The sequence below is a fragment of the Anser anser genome (genome assembly GCF_964211835.1).
Source record: "Anser anser genome assembly, chromosome: 20".
Lineage (NCBI taxonomy): Eukaryota > Metazoa > Chordata > Aves > Anseriformes > Anatidae > Anser > Anser anser.
In genome coordinates, this window is record NC_139741.1 from 1,333,882 (window position 1) to 1,351,700 (window position 17,819).

The 17,819-nt window shown below is 37.2% G+C and overlaps 2 protein-coding genes across 4 annotated transcripts in view; one reads left to right on the forward strand and one right to left on the reverse strand.

The window, feature by feature from the left end:
• Positions 1-17,819, forward strand: part of NF1 (neurofibromin 1) — a 98,380-nt gene that overhangs the window by 39,762 nt on the left and 40,799 nt on the right. For 2 of the 3 annotated variants that reach the window (XM_083806097.1, XM_083806095.1), the window contains exons 31-36: positions 1,621-1,683; positions 3,363-3,521; positions 4,247-4,344; positions 4,489-4,635; positions 5,067-5,213; positions 5,537-5,647. In XM_083806097.1, coding sequence (XP_083662223.1) covers positions 1,621-1,683; positions 3,363-3,521; positions 4,247-4,344; positions 4,489-4,635; positions 5,067-5,213; positions 5,537-5,647 — 725 coding nt within the window. The remainder of the gene's footprint in view (positions 1-1,620; positions 1,684-3,362; positions 3,522-4,246; positions 4,345-4,488; positions 4,636-5,066; positions 5,214-5,536; positions 5,648-17,819) is intronic. The other variant, XM_083806096.1, reaches the window with a different exon arrangement.
• OMG (oligodendrocyte myelin glycoprotein) lies at positions 13,756-17,595 on the reverse strand. The gene is made up of 2 exons (XM_083806099.1): positions 17,415-17,595; positions 13,756-16,676 (listed from the first exon to the last, which is right to left on the reverse strand). Exon 2 carries the CDS (start codon positions 16,668-16,670, stop codon positions 15,351-15,353), a length of 1,320 nt encoding a protein of 439 aa, XP_083662225.1. The 5' UTR covers positions 16,671-16,676; positions 17,415-17,595; the 3' UTR covers positions 13,756-15,350.

A 17,819-nucleotide genomic window follows, 5' to 3' on the forward strand; every position in this document is an offset into this window, starting at 1 on the left:
CTCTTTCCAACTCTTGTTTTAACAGGCTGTATCCAGGTTGTGGAAGGTTTTTTCGTTTGGGTTTGCGTGTGTGTTAAATAGGGAAACGAGGCGGGCAGGTTGGTTTTCCTTCAGGATCAGATGGTCAGTCTTGCAGACACTGGCTGCAAGTGGATGTGTCACTGAAAATACCGTGTGTGCTTGATTGTTGCTTCCATTATTTGCTGGTGGTTTGTCTTGGATATTTTCCTAGAATTGCTTTATGTGCAGTTGCTAGGGTGCATCAGACTTAGATCCATTGCAGTGATACTTCGCTAAAAATTCTTCCTATGCAAACCATTTTTAATTCTGACGTGAAATGGAGTTACTGGAACGTACTCTGCAATGGGGTGGTTTTCAAAGATTCTTCTGTGGGAGCATATCAATTCTATTGTTTTTTGCCTTTACATTGTTTCAGTTAAAAGGGTAATTTACATGATTTTTCTTAATAAAGAGGGATGGAAATTTTACTTCCTTTAAATGCAGTAGCCTGATGAATAGAGTACAGATAAGAATGCTTCCAAAGTTAACTCTTTCTTTCTAGAAGTTACACAAAGTCAGAAGTTTGTAAAGACAACATCAGTTAAATATTAACAGGTCTTGAATAAATTTGAGCTGTTTAAATTTAGCTTGGTTGGTGGAATAGCTTTCACTGGCTTGCTTTTTTACTGTCACATTTTTAAGTTGTTAGAATTTTCTTCCAGTTCTTTTCTCTAAAGCTTTTATATGAACTGTTGGTGTGTGCTCGTTCTCAAACAGCTAAATATTGCTAGCTTTCTATTGATAGAACTCAAGGCTTCACTTAGTATAGGGCTTTTCAGTGATGCTAGTTTATTCGTACAGCTAATATGAAAGACGTAGGATTGAGCTGCAAGAGCAAAATTTACCTCTTTGCAGTACATAAGGCTGATGTACTATATCTTTGCTCAAATCCTGCTGTAAAATACAAGATAATGTGATGTTTTGTGGTGGGTCCTTTTGCCTTGAAATGAACATAATCAAGTCAGATGTCTAAATTTGGAAATCTATAATAAATTAGATGTAGATCTGCTGGCTTTTTTTTCCCTCCATTCTCCACAGAATTATTTTATGTTATTGTTTAGCTCTCAAAGTAATAATTAACCATGATGAATCACAGATCTAACTAAACTGAAGGACACACAGAGAAACATTGGGAAGATTTAAAACTCTAAATTTATTTTTAAAGTAATGTGTATATCAAAGGTATAACACTTTACTATTTCTACTATTAAAATTACTTTGGGATGGTGAAATACGTCTGAAAGCTGAATATGCGATTTAATGCCCAATATTGTATATCATGAGCACATTAATGTGGTTTGACTTTTAATCTAGCCAGAAATAGTAGAAATGATTGAAACGCAACATTTGCTTGTTTTGTATTTAGTGCTTTGTAAATAAGATATAATAAAAAAATGTGGAATAGAACCTCCATCATCAGTCTTTAGTTTATATATTTCATTTTCTGTTGGTTATGTTTGTTACATTTTACTGTGTAATTTATGTACAAGTCAACATTGGTTTTTTGTTGCTGTATGTAGTTGGTGCTGTGACCTGTTTGTGCTCATCTCTGTTCTGTAGGCAACTTGCCACTCTCTACTGAATAAAGCTACCGTAAAAGAAAAAAAGGAAAACAAAAAATCAGTAAGTTTGGAGACCTTTTTACTAGCCATTTCTTTCAAACCACAACAGAAATCTTTTGCTGTTTATTCAAAACATCTTCACTTCAGTCTATTTGAACTCACTGTAAAATCATTCTACTAATTCTGGCACAAAATAGCTTTCATTTCAATTAACACTGGAATTATTTTATATTTAAAATATTCTCTGTGTGCCTATCTGAGTAAACAAAAATACATCTTTAACATTACAGCTTAGCATTTAATATTCTGATTCCTCTACCCTTACCACCATCTTCCAAAAAAAAATAAAATGGAGAAGGAAAATATTTGGTTTGGGGAAAAATCTGAGTCTGTTTAGTTGCTTTAATACTTTGCTAGATAAAATGACTTCAGCTTGCATCCTGGGAGAAGAACAATTAACACATGGTTTGCTGAAAAAAGGCTCCTATGATTTATTTCTGATATTTTCTTTTGTTTGCCTTCTGACTAAGCAATAAAAATTAGCATTTCTATTTATTTACTGACGGAAGATGAGCAGATTTCCCATTTAAACTTACTGTGTTAAAGAAGAGTTTAGATGTATATATTGTGATAGAGTGGTATCATTATAAGCTAAGGCTTACCCTTTTCTTTGACAGTGACCTCAAAATATAATGTATGAATAATACTGAGGCAGAATGGAAATTTAGACTTCTATTAAATACTCCCATATTTTTTGCTATAACTGAGCAGATTAGTATCATGTTGAAATGCAAAATCTGTGTGCAAAGTAATACTTTACAAGAAAATATTATAAATAATTGCATTGCAAGATAACTTGATTGAAGTTGCTACCGAACCATAATGATTCTTGACATGTATGCGCTAATGGCTTTATCTGTTCTAAGAAGCATGATTTGAGATTGCACTAGTTATGTTTTGAAGTAGTATAGTAAGCTGGGAATTGTGTCTTATTTAAACAATTTAACTTCATATATGAAACTTGCTAATTTTATTCTGTGAAATGGTAGAATCTGACATTATGATTAGTTGATAATTGGACAAAAATATACATATAGGTATTGAATATTCATAAGACACTGGCTACTTCGCTCTGGATCATTCTGTCTTTCCTTCTTTGGTAAATCTGTTGAGATACGATGGATCTGGAGAGTATTTCTTCAAATATCTTCCTCCCTCAAATTTCGATCACTGCTGAAACTTTAAGTCTTGTAATTCACGTTGATGGAGAGGGCCTTGAAAGTAATATTGAAATAGTTATTCAAATAAAAGACCTGAGAATTTAAAAAGAATTATCTGTTTGATTGGAAGGCTGTGTATGCCTGAATGTGAACATACGGCATTTGTCCACTTTACTGTCAGTGGCTGGAATTAACTGGTGAGCAACTTTGAAGTTTACTTTCTTAGTTTTGTACAATAGCTATTGTAGGAATTTCACCCCAGCAAGAAAGTTTGTATGAAAGCTGAAGCAAGCCTCGCCAGTGTCTGGATAGCCCCCTCACCCCTTACTCTTCTTTCCTTCTCTTTCTTGATTGTCTTACAATACAAGACCTATAAAGCCAAGAGAATCCTACTCAAATCTATTGAACTTGTTTGCTATGGAAAGAATATGTAAAGTTGGACTGCCGTACAGGACTTTTCTCAGATTGCTTTGCCTTTTCTTTAATGCGAATACATTATTTATAATTCTCAACTTCATAGGTTGTTAGTCAGCGATTTCCTCAGAACAGCATTGGAGCAGTTGGAAGTGCTATGTTCCTACGGTTCATCAATCCTGCGATTGTCTCCCCTTACGAGGCAGGGATTTTAGATAAAAAGCCTCCACCAAGAATTGAAAGGGGATTGAAACTGATGTCAAAGGTGAATCAGTGTATATTTTTATTTGGCCATATTGTATGTTCTACCTGAAGTAATTCTGTTCTTCAATTGACAAGAATGAGAAAATTTAGTTAAACATTTTAGTTTTGTATAACAAAGATCACGCTTATTTAAATTGCAGTGTTATGTTTATAGATCATAGCATTACTTAAAAACAAAGAAACCAACATAACTTCAACAGTAGTGAGAATATCTTGGTATTTATGAGGTTTATAGAAGTTTTGAAGAAGTAGCTTTTTTCCTATCTTCCATCTCAGGACTGGTACCATTTGGTATTACTTCCTGTGGAAAAAAAAAAAAAAAAGGCGTGGGGGGAGCTTAATGGTTCTGTACAACTTCTGTGGCCTTATGTATATTATCTAGTTTTAATTGTTGAGGAATTACGATTTTCTTCAAATAGGCATGTGCCTTTACACCTGTTTGTGATTTCCAGAAAAAATACTAACCCTTAATAAAGCATGCTTTTGAAAGATGATTTCTTTTCCTGGTTTAAACCCAAGTAAAGCTCATAAGTGAAATCTTTTTCTAGTATTTAGAATTATGTAAAAGAAATTACTTTGTAATAGGTGGCTTGTGTGCCTTTTTTGTTTGTTTTGATGTTTCACAACAAGTTAAAATGGGTATTTCTGATAGTAAAGTTATACTGGCAGTCATAACAGTTAAGACATTAAGCCTTTATGTGCCTCTACCATCTTTTTATTATTTAGATACTTCAGAGTATTGCCAACCATGTCCTGTTTACAAAAGAAGAGCATATGCGGCCTTTTAATGATTTTGTAAAAAGCAATTTTGATGCAGCACGAAGGTAGGCCCTTTGGAATCTTTTGCAAAATTTTGTGTCATGTATGCTGTACGTGGAGATGTGTTCTTGCAGGCTTTTGACTTGCATCGGGTCTGCGTGGCAGACTTCCCTTACACGATTATGGCAATCGCTGCTTTTCAACTCTAGGTTTTTCCTCGATATTGCTTCTGACTGCCCAGCTAGCGACACTGTCAATCACAGCTTGTCTTTCATCAGTGATGGCAACGTACTTGCTTTGCACCGGTTGCTGTGGAACAATCAGGAGAAAATTGGCCAGTACCTTTCCAGCAACAGGTAAAACTTCAGAAATATGGAGGGAGCTGCTGATGGGGAGTGAATATTTTGAATTATATTCAAATGCTTTTGCTGTTACTACTGAGAAGAATCTGGTGGCTGAAAAAATCTTACCTCTGGATACTTCTTTGTCTTACCGACAACTCATTACTGGGTGCACGTCTAAGATCTTTCTTGCCTGCTTTGCTGCCAGCCTTCTGTACAAGTGAATATTTGTCTGTCAATCTTTGTAAAAATTGATATGCATAATACACATTTTTCTAATTTCTTCAATGAACACATTTTTTAATTTTAAAAAGGAAATGTAACCTCTTCAAGGTAAGGAAGGGTACTAGGCAAAAAATAATAATAATAAAACAAAAAAAAAAAAGCAAAACAGGAATTGCTGAATAAATAAAGACTTCTCTGTTAAGTAATAATGCTGTTTCTAGGGACCACAAGGCTGTTGGAAGACGACCTTTTGACAAAATGGCTACTCTTCTTGCCTACCTGGGTCCACCTGAGCACAAACCTGTGGCAGATACGCATTGGTCCAGTTTAAATCTCACTAGTTCCAAATTTGAAGAATTTATGACAAGGTAATGAGATTATTGTGGAGGGGAAGCTCATTGTGGGTTTTCTTACTTCAGCAAGGAAGTAGTTACTAAGACTCGAGCTTTCATTTTGAAGGAGGGTTTAAAAGGGTGGCTCTGTGTACACCTGTTAGGTTTGTGAATAGAAGATTTTAATTTCAATAATTAAATTGAGAATTAAATCAGAATGCAGTAGCTTTTGTGATTTAACAGAGGTTCAAGACTTTATGAACTTAATGTTTCTGTTTAAAGATGCAAATAAACAGTGTTTGGGTTTTTTGTTTTATTAAGGCAGTTGTGAAAAGCTGATGTCATGTACTGCTTTTTAGGCATCAGGTACATGAAAAAGAAGAGTTCAAAGCACTGAAAACATTAAATATTTTCTACCAAGCTGGGACATCAAAAGCTGGCAATCCTGTTTTCTACTACATTGCTCGGCGGTAAGGAATCTTTCACCTCCCCTGTCTAAAATAAACCTGTAAAAGCTAAAGTATGAAGTGTATATATGAAAGAGATGCAAACAAGACTCTGAAAGTAACTTATTTGCTGAATATTGGTGACAGTAATTTTGAATTGTGATCAGAACTAGATCAGAACTAGTTCTTCCACCTAGGAATATGTGAGTACCTGCAGAAATATACCTGCGATTTTAAATTTTATTTATTTTTTCACTGTTTCAAGTAAACTACATCTACACCACGTTACTATTAATCCTTTATCAGAGGTTTTAGCATCTTCATATTATGAAGTATAAAATTAATAACAAGCTAAGATAAGCAATAAAACTCCTGAAAAAAGTCCCCATATCCCATTTTAAAGAGTAATACAATTATTTAGAAGTTTTATATATAGTAATCACCATAGTGTTGCTTCAGTTTGACCAATATGTTCTAAGTGAAAAATAATTCCATGTTTTTAGAAATGATTGAGATCTATGGAAATATCACTGGAGTGATAGGAAAAGCAGATGTTTAAGTGTGAACTTTTCAAAAGACTCTATTTTTCCAATACGGTAAAACTTTGAAAGTTCTAAGTCTTCCCTACTCTGGAAGGTAGTCATTCCTAAGAACAAGTGAAGTATGCTGCAGTACTGAATAATTTGGGAAGAGTATCCCAAGATTAGTATTAGTCAGTTTACAAATAAGTCACAATTCTCTGTTTAAAAGAAAAAAGTATATATATTTAATCTGTGTGGAATTCAAATAAAACAAGGCAATGAAGGTGCAACTACAGTAAGAATATAACTGAAACTTATATTTTAAATTTAGTTATTAAGTAACAGCCTTTTAAAATCTGTGGAGTGAGGACGGGAAGTTCAACATCCCTAGGTATGGTACTCACTATTACAAGTCATTCACAGACTTCATAAGAAAAGGAGAGTCCTTGTGCTCACAAGTAACTGATGGGTGCAATCAAATCAGGATTGAAAGCCGAGACTGTAGCTGTTACACCTTTTCTCTGAGCTGTGGTTGGTGGTGCCCTTGCCTTTGGTACTGGTGCCACTGTTGAGGTGCAGGCTGGCATCAGGGGCCACTGGTTTTGGCACCGGCGGGATGGCGCTGCCACGGTCTGCGGAGTTCTCCCTGGTGCCAAGTCGGGTGCTGAGTCCTCGTGTCATTGTGGCGCTGGCTGATGCTAGCAGGTCTTGTTTGGATGTTGGCCTTCATGGTCAGATTGTTGCCATCGCTTCGTGTGCCAGCGGGGCTCTTGGTTTTGCTTCTGCTGCTGTTGCCAATGTGTTTTTTGCTGATGGTTAGCTGAGTCGGTGCTGGTGGAGCTGCCTGAGGCAGTAGTGCTGGTGTAGAGCTTGTGGGGGTGCTTTGGCTCTCTGGGTGCTTCTGTTGCTGATGGGGTGCTGGTATGGGCCGCCAGTGGTGGCTGCTGCACCAGTGGGGTGCTTGCTTGCAGGACCATTGCTGATGGTGTGCTCATTGTGGCATGGTTAGGCATGGTTGTGTCCCTGGGGGTCATGAGCTGCTTCTTGGGGTGGGGCTGGGAGCACAGCTTTCAGTGGTGATGATGGTGCTGCTGTCCTTGTGTGCTCCGTGCTGGGGGTAGCTCTGCTGCTGGCAGTGGCAGTTTCATTGACGGCGCCGCTTCCAATAAAAAGTGTTGCCGTAAGCTGAGGAAAAGTCCTCAGTGGCAAACTTTCTGCAGACCCTTTGAGCTCGTGTAAGAACAGGGGTACAAGCAGAGGAAAGCATTTCTTAAGCAGCGTATTCTGTTTGTATTGAACAACTTATGTAAATAGTCAATACATACTTGCAAATAAGGTATTCTTCAAATTTACTTATCTCTAGTGAAAATCATACCCAACATGAATTTAATTTTTTTTCCAATTAACTAAAACTTTAAATCCCTACTTTTACTCACTCCTAGAATTTTTCATCGCATTCAGTATTACTTTTTATTCTGTGTTGTAGATTGACCTACAAACTTACTTTTCTAGAAAGTCTGTGCTCCGTTACACCATGTGACTTTTGTTGTTTCCCTTGGAAATTTTCAAATTTTCAAGTAGGGAACAATTTTAATAATTGGAAAATTTTATTGTTTTGCTACTTGATATAATAAACATACCTTATTCCAAATTCAGGTTGAAGGCCAAAATAAACAGCAAGCTTTGAAGAACCTTTCTGAATATAACCTCTAACTTTATAGTTGTATTCTGCTACTTAAATATGGATTCCTAGACAGAATGCAATTAGAGATCCAACAAATTAGTGTATCTGTTCACATTTTCATTGATCATATTTTTTATGTTTTCAGAACAACAAAAAAACCCTTCTGTTCAATATCAAATGTGGAAGGTAAAATAAACCTCAAAACTGTTTCCTTCTGAAATTTTGTGCTGCCATGCCAAAGGGGTTTTTTACACTTAAAAAAAAAAAAAAAAGCCTTGCTGTCAAGCAGATAATGTAAGGAGGAAATATTTACATTCTATATTTGTTGCTGTAAAGGTTCTCAAACGTTTGTTTTACTGCTAACTTTTTAGAGAGGTTTTGTGTAAGACGGTGCAAAGGTAGAATTAAAAATAAAGTGTAACATTGCTTGTCCATTTGGCAATGACATTGTTAGGAGTGAGAGAAAAGAGGCCAAGCTTTCTGTCAGTTAATGAGTTCTTAACAAATCTGTAAGCTTATGCTAACCAAAGCAATACTAAACACACATAAACTCTTATTGTAATAAGTTTTGTTTTCTTACCCATTTCTATCTGAAATTTTCCCAACAATTTTTAGCACTGAATTAGAAACTATAGGAGAAAATGCTTATGTGAGTAAACCTTTAGCTTTCTATTCCTTTTACTTGGGAAATAACTTGGAAAATTGCTTTCCTTTTACTTGTCCCCTTTTTTGCACTTTCAATACCCTTGACTCTTCGGAGTGGAAGAAAGCAAGATGAGTAGTGCCACTTATCTTGTGTCACAATTCTCTGTCTTTAAAAGCCTTACCATAATCCGCTGTCCTCTTTAAGGTTTTTGAATCACCTCTGGACCTATTGTGTTGGCTGAAGTGGGCTTTTACAAAATTTTTTATGAAACTAGTTTACAGTATAAATGGCCATAAGAGTTTCTAACAGTAATTAGCTTATATTAAATCAGATTATCTTGAATACCTGTCACGTTTTACAGCAGTGGATAAGAAGAGCGATAGTTTATGGAAACCTTCCTTTTGCAACATCAGCGATAGTTGTTGAACCAAAAATGAAGCAATTTTGTGCTCAGACAAATACACATCTGCATATCTAACATTAGTTTTCAGAAAATATTGAACAGCATGTGTCTTGTAGAATGACTTTATGGGGATGTCTGAATGCTCCGTGTAATTTGGTACTAGAAGCAGATTTATTGAACCATCAGTTTGAGCACTGCTTTTATGCTAGGCAGTAGAAAAAACATTACTGATGGCCTAAAGGTTCAGCTGGGATACAGAGTTGAAAGTGAAGTGAGTGTATGTAGTGCCAAAATTGAAACTAATTCACCTATCTTATTGGAAAGATACTTCAAATGGAGTATACTCCATTGGTTTTGGAAAGATACTTCAAATGAAAAATACTTCAAATGGAAGTATTCCATTTGTTTCTAAATTCGTTTTTTTCCCTAAAGATTCCTGAAGCTATGCAAACAAAGTTTAAAAGAAAAAAAAGTGAAGTTTAAGGACCCATTTTTAAATGTTCCATTGTGTAAGTGACTCATATCCTTGGATTATGAGTTTTGCTGAAGTTGATTTCTGCATAGGCTTATGAAAGGATATGATTCTTGTGGACAGCATGTATCAGCTTAAGTAACTGTGTTTTGAAAAGCATGCTGGTTGTTTTAGACAACATAACTAACTTTATACAGTTGAATGTCAGTAGAATTTTAAAGAGTGTGTAATGTATTATGTTCAGACCCCTTCTAAACTAGTTGTGCTGCTGTGAATAGTAAAAACAAATTGGGAAAACACAGGAATAAAAATGGATGTTTGGAAACTCAGATTTTCTCCCAGTTGTTGTGTTTGTTCACTGTTGTAGTTGAATAAGCTTGAAAAATTGTCATCCTTCTACCGCAAGTTAGCAGGATCAGCTAGAGTCACTTCATCTCTCCACTCCCACCTGCATTTCTGGTCCATTCCTCAATTCTGTCAAAGTAATTTTGGAAACTGTTTCTCTGACACTCCTGCAAATATGTATCACAAGAAAAAATATCTCCTTTTTAGGATAGATAAATACAGCCAATGCAGTCGTACAGGTACACCCATCTTTTCCTGCTTGGACATGAGCCTGCAGCTAATAAGACAGAAAATATTACACTTTTTTTGGGGGGGGGTGGGGGGTGTGGGGGGGAAGGGTTAAAGTCCCTGGTGTTTGTGCTAGAATACACTCTTTAAATTCTCTTTAAAATTTGTTTGCTTGCCACCTTTTTCTCCTCCAGTTTTTCCATTGAATACTGTCTTATTTCATGTCAAGTAAAATAAAATGCCTGCATTGTTATCCTGTCCTGTTCAGGCAAAAAATTAGGTATACATATGCCAAGAGTAGTGACAATCCATCTTCACAAAGTTTACTCTGTCTGGCATTGATCCAGGGCATCCTTATCTATTCTGGGAAGACCTGACATACAGTGTTTTCTTCATTTGGAGAGCAAGGAATGGTTATTTCACCTGTAAAGAAAGAATTTCTGGAAATAAGTTGGTACAAAAGCATGCAACACATGCTTGCTAGGTGTAGAGCCCCTACTACCTTTTCTTTAAAAGCAGAAAAATGAAATTATCCACGGCTGGCTAACTTAACAGGAGTGTTCAGTCTCTAAGGAAGCTTACAGGCATGGTGGTTATGACTTAACAATGAGTTCATATGGAAGTGATTTTTGTAAAATATGTTGGTGTTTCGGTGCTAGAAACTACTTCGATATTTGGAGCAGAAGCCTAGAAACTGTTTATATAAATCTGTCATAAACAAAAATTACCTAGAGGCTATTTTGTGCTTCTTTCAGCATTTGGGACCTTGGCGTCTTACTGTTAGCTGGTCCAAGGGGCAGTGATTTTAAGCATGTCATTGGGATGTTAGTGAGTAAAAGGAAAGTAGGTACTGGTGCATGCTTTTAAAGGCATTTGGGAGAGATTATCTCCGTATAAAAATCCTGTCCCTTCAGCACTGCAAGATTCACATCTCAAATTCTGTGTAACAGAGTACGTGAAAAGAAGACAGAAGAGAGCTTAAGTCTTAAACAGTTGTTCAAAATTCTTGTTTGCTGAGGTTTGAGATAGAGTATATATTAACGTATGTGTAAGATGCCTACAAATATTTCTTGGGTCTACATACAGCCATAGAAATACACAATTCTTGCAGAATCAAACACTAATATCTTCAGAAAGGCTGGGGAATTGATTAACCACTCCTTCGACGTTGCTTGTACATGTCCAAGTATCCAAGAATTAAGCTAGCGGGGTGCTTACAAAAATATATAATATGACATTGAAATGGGCTACAGTATCATTTCCTTCACTTCAAGTACATGTACTGCTTGCCACTTGTGAGTGAAGCGTCCGTGTGTGAAAACTAAAAGAACTAACCTCCATTAGGAAGATGTGTGAAGATGAGCAGGAGTAAGCATTAACCTTTTTGTGGGAAGCATTTCAGTTTAAGGTCGGGGGTTTTATTCGGGGGTCTCTCTGGCAGGCTTAGGAAGGTGTTAGCACTGCCCAAGTGGAGGACGTCGACCTGGCTGTCACAGGCTGGCGCTCTGCACCCCTGCTGCGCTGCTGGGACTGCGGGTACCCCCCGACGGTGGGCGTGCAGGCTGTGGCCCCGACATGCACGTCCCGAGCAGCGACGTGTGCCAGGGCACCGCGGCAGCAGTGAGCAGAGAGCAGTGCCCTGTGTTGGTGCGGTGAGTGCCTCCCCGGGGCTACCCGGCCTAGGCTTACCCGGTGCTTTGGAATGGCGAAAGTGGCTACGTGGTGCTTACTTGGGGTATTTGTCTTAGGGTTCTGAGCCAGATGTCGTGTTTTGAGGTGTGAAATGGGGAGCAACTGTTTAGATTTGAGCTGGCAGTACATTTGAGGGCTTGCAGCAAGCAGGTTTTTTTTATTTTATTTTTTTTTAGTTCGAGATCTTGTTGCTAAGGCATTGTTGAGTCATTTTACTGATATATCTGGATCAGATTGTATCCTTCTTGTGCTGTGAAATTTAATCTTGTCTGTCATTTTTCTCCACATTTGTTTCCCGGGTAACAACCAGACTTCCAAAGGCAGTGATCTTCTGTCTCCAATCCTTACTCTGTTACTAAAGTGATCAATAAATCAATAGATTACTGCCATTAAGTTTTAGAGCTGATATCCCAAACTAATTAATAGGAAATGTGGAAATACAGACCACTGAGATGTTTCACTCCACAGCTATCCCTGCAGCAATTTTAATGTTTTAAGAGCCAACATCTCTACAAGAAGGCATGCTAGACTTCTTCTGGGTAATCAATTAGTAGACAGAAGACAGCACCATTTTCAAAAAGGCTGTTGAACATCATGTTGAATTGTTGGATAGTTATTTTCCAACAAAGAATTTTCTGAGGATAGATTATTGTGTTTGTATTATCAGAGACCAAATGACCAGCATGTTTAAAAGGAAACTGGTTCTGTAGCGTTCACATCCTTGCCTCTTGCTTTTATTTCAATTTGGCTGCGCTGTTGCCAAGCAACAAGTGCCCGACTCCCCCGGTCGCCTGCCTACTCCAGCTCTGTTATCAACTCATTTGTATGCCGGAAAAATACAAGGAGCCTAAATTTCGGTCTGCTTTGTTGAAGGCAATCTGACTAAGAAGCCCTCCTTTGCACCTACCAAGGGCAAGTTGTGGGTAAAGAGAGAGCCCTAGAGTTTGGAAGGAGGTGCCATCTCCCTTCCATACACATCTGTGATTTGTCTGTTTCCCAATCAGTACGTGTATTTAGAAAACCACAGAACCCCATGTGCACATCCAGGCTTTTATCAGCATGCTTAAAACTTTGAAGTAGACTTGCCATTTGCCCTGAATTACTTGTGGAAAACAGGATTTTTTCATAGCTTCACTGCTCACTGGGTAGTCTCATTGTAGGTGGAACATGCTCAGAGCATTTAAAAGTTGAGTCCACATAGACGTTTTGCATCCAGTAAGATTTGGCATCCTGTATTGAATGGCTCAGCAAAAACATGTAACATTTCATGTAATTCCTTCAACATAATTCAGTCAAGACGTTGTAGTTATAGTACCTCATTTTGTGATCTCTGTCCTACCTTGCAAGCTAAGCTGCTTTAAACTGTGTGGGATGAAACCATATGGGTGAGATAATTCTAGGAAATTCCTAATTCTGAACTTAATAAGTAGGCTGATACTGATTTAGTGTCAGCCAGTACTTAGCAAATACATTACCTGTCCAAAAAGGGTGGCAGGCAGTGGCATTTTTTCGGATACTGATCCTACTTACTGGAATTTCAGTTTGTGTCAGATTATTTAACCTGGGGAAAATATATGGAACTTGTGCAAGTGGGAAACTTTCAGCCTGCTGGTAGTCGCTCAGGTTAATGAGGCACTTCTGCTGGCTACTGAAGGCACTGTGCACATATTGATTATAGTCCAGGTTGTTTTAACTGTGACTTGGGTAACTAGTTCTTGTGTACCTCAAGTGCCTATGAAATGTCAGTGGTGTGTCAGTGGTGGGTTTTTTCTTTAAAAGCTTTCTGTTCTATTAAACACGAAGATACTTTTTTTTTTTTTGAGTTGGAGAAAGTACCTTTTTATAGCAGATAGACATGTCTTAGGGGGTTGCAACCTTTAAAGAGTAAGAATGGCAAGGGTAGGCAATGTTACCATTATCACATCAGCTTATTAATAAACAATATTAGGAAAACTTGAATATCAGAATAATACAATTGGCTTATACCATAATTTTCCCCCATAAGACGTAGAGATTGAGCCAAATGCCTGCTTGAAGTAGGTTTGTATAATAAAATAGTGTCTATTCAGCAATTATTACCTATCCACCAAGAGTATATGATAGCAATGCATATGTGAAAAGAAGCACTGTGACTAATTCAGTTCAATACAAACATAACTTTATTTTTACTTAAATGCCAATGAAATAACTGTACAAATTCATCGTGTAACATTTACTGTTAGAAATTAAAACACATTTCTGATTATAGAAATATTGTTCACAATTGGAAAGTTATGATTTCTCTGATACCAGGTTGTAAATGGTCTACAGCCCGCACTGACACCTAGGAGAAATAGGTAGAGGGCTCCAGTCCTGGTATTGAGGTTTTCTGGATTTTGCAGCACCTTCATGCTACAATAACTGGAAATTAAATGGCTTGAAATGCATGGAAAACATTGTATAAAGATATGCAGTATTAGGTGAATAATAATTTTTCAATGAACTTGTTCTTCAGGTTTCATTTCATGCTGTTTGCAAAACTTCATCAGTAGTATATCAAGTACCTTTGCCACATAATTTTCTTAAGGTGGTGAAAACCATGCGTGCATCTATTTCTACTCATTGATGGTGCAGATGTCAAGGAGAATAGCGTTCGTGCTCATCATTGTAAGGCAAGGATTTGGGCATGTTCAATGCCATGGATTTAGTTAATTTTTTTAAGTCAAAGCATTCAAGGATTGTTTAAATGACAGCTGTTAAACTAATTGCTTAGTTGATGTATGTTACATAACTTGCACTAGAAATTGGCTGATTTTTTTTTCAGTGTTTAAAAAGTAGTTCGAAACACTCTGGCTGAATTGCAGCATTCTTTTAAGCGTAGCATAGTGACAGATATTTCAGATTTTTGATTGCAACTTAGTGGTCAATTTGGTTAATTTGTGTAGGTAAGTTCCTTGTTGGAGAGTGTCATGGCATTGAACATCTTGTGTTTTCCTCTACTTCTATCTTTTTTTTTAAAGTATGGAGAGCGAGAAATAACTTGCCTGCAGTCTCTAAGTCAAGACAGAGCAAAAAGAGGTATCAGCCCCTACCATTTTTCCCATGCTGAAGTTGGACCACGTTGGCTTCTCAGTTTACCCTCTCTTAGATAGACATCATTGCATTGTCATATTTAATTCCTAAATTCAAAACTGTTGTTCTTCGTATTTAAAATATCCTAATACATATGAAGCAAACATAGATATACATGCTAGCAATTTTTCTCAGGAATAACTTCTGATTAGTGCAACAGCTAGGTTTAGTTTCTTTATTTTTCCCTTCCTTATGCATGTCATCATAACAAAGAATCTGTGCTGCTATATTACAAGGATTGCTCATCGGCAAGTCAAGCAAGACAATGCAGATATGATACAAGACTTCTATTTTTTCCAGTTGTTTATGACAAAATCATACATAAAATCAGTACTTAAAATTCTGATGTTTTATTCTGTGCAAGTAAAATTAAAAATTTAAATACAAAATAAGCACATTTTTAAAAACAAAATCATAGGTTAGTTTTACTCAATTAAGACATTAAAATAAGTAGCAGCTTAGTATCCAGACATTAGTGTGCACTTCTTTTAAGAACTGTTATCTTCTTTAGATCAGTCAGAACTTCAATTTTTTTGTATTTTGAGTAATTATTTGACCTGGATGTCTTACCTCCAGCTATGTATCACAGGAATAAGCTCAATACTTCTCACAAGAATACAAGCCCCTAGCCAATAAACATTGCCACTGCATTAAGCATTACAGCATAAAACAAATACACCTCACAGATACTTGCTTTGGAGGGCACATCAGTGTTTAAAATACTTGTGGTGGATTCCTCTCTCCTTAAGGTAGCAGTTGTGCTTTGAGGCATTTTTGAGTAGTTTGTTGGCATTCCGCTGGTGATACTTAGAGTCATGGGAGTAGTGGATGATCCCGTTGGATGGGTCAGGCTTGAGTTCACGTCAGTTGAATCTTTAATGTAGATTGTGTGTGTGGCTGCCGCTTCGTAAGAGCTAACCTTCCTACTTGTCAGGTCTTCTGGATAGAGGAGCAGCGGCCGGTCTGTGCTCGTAAACAGTACAGTTTGGCCTAAGGTAGCCAAAGTAGTAACTTCCTTAGCTTTAAATTGTTTATGCATTTTTGTCATTTGGGATGGTTCAGTTGCCACTGGAGAAGCAGCTTTGTCTGCTGCCTTTATTCCTTTAATCATGCGGTTCGTGGCTGGAACTGTGGGAGCAGCTGCAGCTGGCGTGGCGTTCACCCAAAGCACAGATTCGTTAGCACAGGGAGCCCCTATGACGCTGGCGGTGGTTCCCTGCACCCATTTAAGTAAATATGGGATGTTTTGTTTATCGCTGCAGGACCAGGGGTTGTTATATAGTGTTACTACTTGTAGCTGAAAGAGCTGGTCAAAAGCTTTGTCAGGAATGTATGTGAACTTGTTGTTGTGTAGGTAGAGGCTTGTAAGGTGCTGTAATCTCACCAGTGTTCCTGGAAGTATCTGGGACAAGAAATTACTGGATAGATCCACTGTCTCTATGTTGTAGGGCATATTGGTTGGAACTGTCCAAAGTTTGTTGCTACTGAGGTTGAGAAACTTGAGACTGCTCAGTGTGTTGTTGATGAGTACAGCTCTTTCCACCATGTTCCTAGAAACATCAAGCACTTTAAGATTCCACTGGTAAGCTGTGTCAAGTTTCTGAAGAACTTTAATGTTGTTATTTATGGCATATAATTCCCACAAGGACTTGGGCAGATGAGCAGGAATATTCTTGAGCCAATTATTTGAAATATCAAGGGTCCTCAAGTTGGTGAATCTTGTCAGCTGATGATCAAGATCTACGAACTGGTTAAAGGACAGATTTAAATATGTAATGTTGTCTTGAAGTCCATGTGGCAGTACAGTTAAGTTTCTGCCTGAACAGTCCACATTCCTGTTGTTTCCTGAGCATGTACAGTTAGAAGGACAGATAACCAAAACAGTGGGTATGAATAACAGAAGGACCAGCAGACAGGTAGATGCTTTCAATATCTGGTGTTCCATTGCTCCCTAAAAATAAATATACCAAAATGACACCCTTTAAATCTATGTAATATATTTTATTTATTTGTAAGGGCTGTCTTTGCAATGATTAGTTGCAGCAGAGATTAAGTAAAAATATCAATAAACCCCTTTGTGGCACGGTCCTTTTTATAATTGTTCAAGAGAGACTTTACAAAGCATCCCTTCATAGACTGTCATGTTGTCTGGCAGAATGAGACTTGTTTTTTCATCTCCCTTTCCCCATCAAGCTCAAATGAGGGCTTTCTTCCGAAAATGCAAGTCTCTTCCAAATGTTATACAATGTCTGCTTCTTGTTTTTAGTGATTTCAAGCCTATATTATGTTTGGAATAATGTGTTCTTTTATACAAGATGAAAAAATGGCTGTCAACTGGATCTGCTTCACAAATCTCTGCAGTAATGTAGCAGTCCCCCCCATACATGCATGCTATTTGCTTAAGTAGAATTGGTTAAAATACATCTTAAATTGTTAGGAATTTAGTTTGAAAAACAAATTCTGTATTCATGGTAACATGCATATTGCTATTTTTCTATATTATCACGTCAGTTACATTCTCAAAGCTGCTAACACATGTTTGAAGCTGATTTAATGTTAGTAAGAAATCTCTGACACTGCAGCAAATTTCTGGTGCAAGCATCTGTCATCAACTAATAATTTTGTTCTTATTTCTATCTCTAAATTTGTAGTAGGTTTTTGTGATTAAAAACAAAAAATGCAAACTTACCGTAATCTCTTCTGCAATATCAGCACATCATTTCTGTGAAAGATTTAAGCTTAGAGGTCGTCTTGTTCTGGAGAGTAGCTACAGTTGCTGTCTGTGGATTGTGCTTGCCTCTTCAGCTGCATCGTATTGCTGCTAGCTGGGGCTCTGCAACCACCTGATCTGTACTACACTGGAGGACTGCAGAGCTGTCATTGGTGCTGACTCAAATTTATTGCAAAGCGTGCATATTCAATAAAATAGTTGGCTTTTGTAATTTGACTTAGTTAACTTCTCCCTAACTATATTTTTTTAGCCATGTTAATGCATCATAATATAGTATGTAAAATTAGCTAAGTAAACAGTACTGAGTGGAATTGTGGTGGGCTATTTTAGCTTAACCTTTGAGTCCATTTAAATGTTCCCATT

What these genes read in the sequence shown, in the direction of transcription:
- OMG (XM_083806099.1), bottom strand. Translation starts at nt 16,670, where the DNA reads ATGGAACACCAGATATTGAAAGCATCTACCTGTCTGCTGGTCCTTCTG.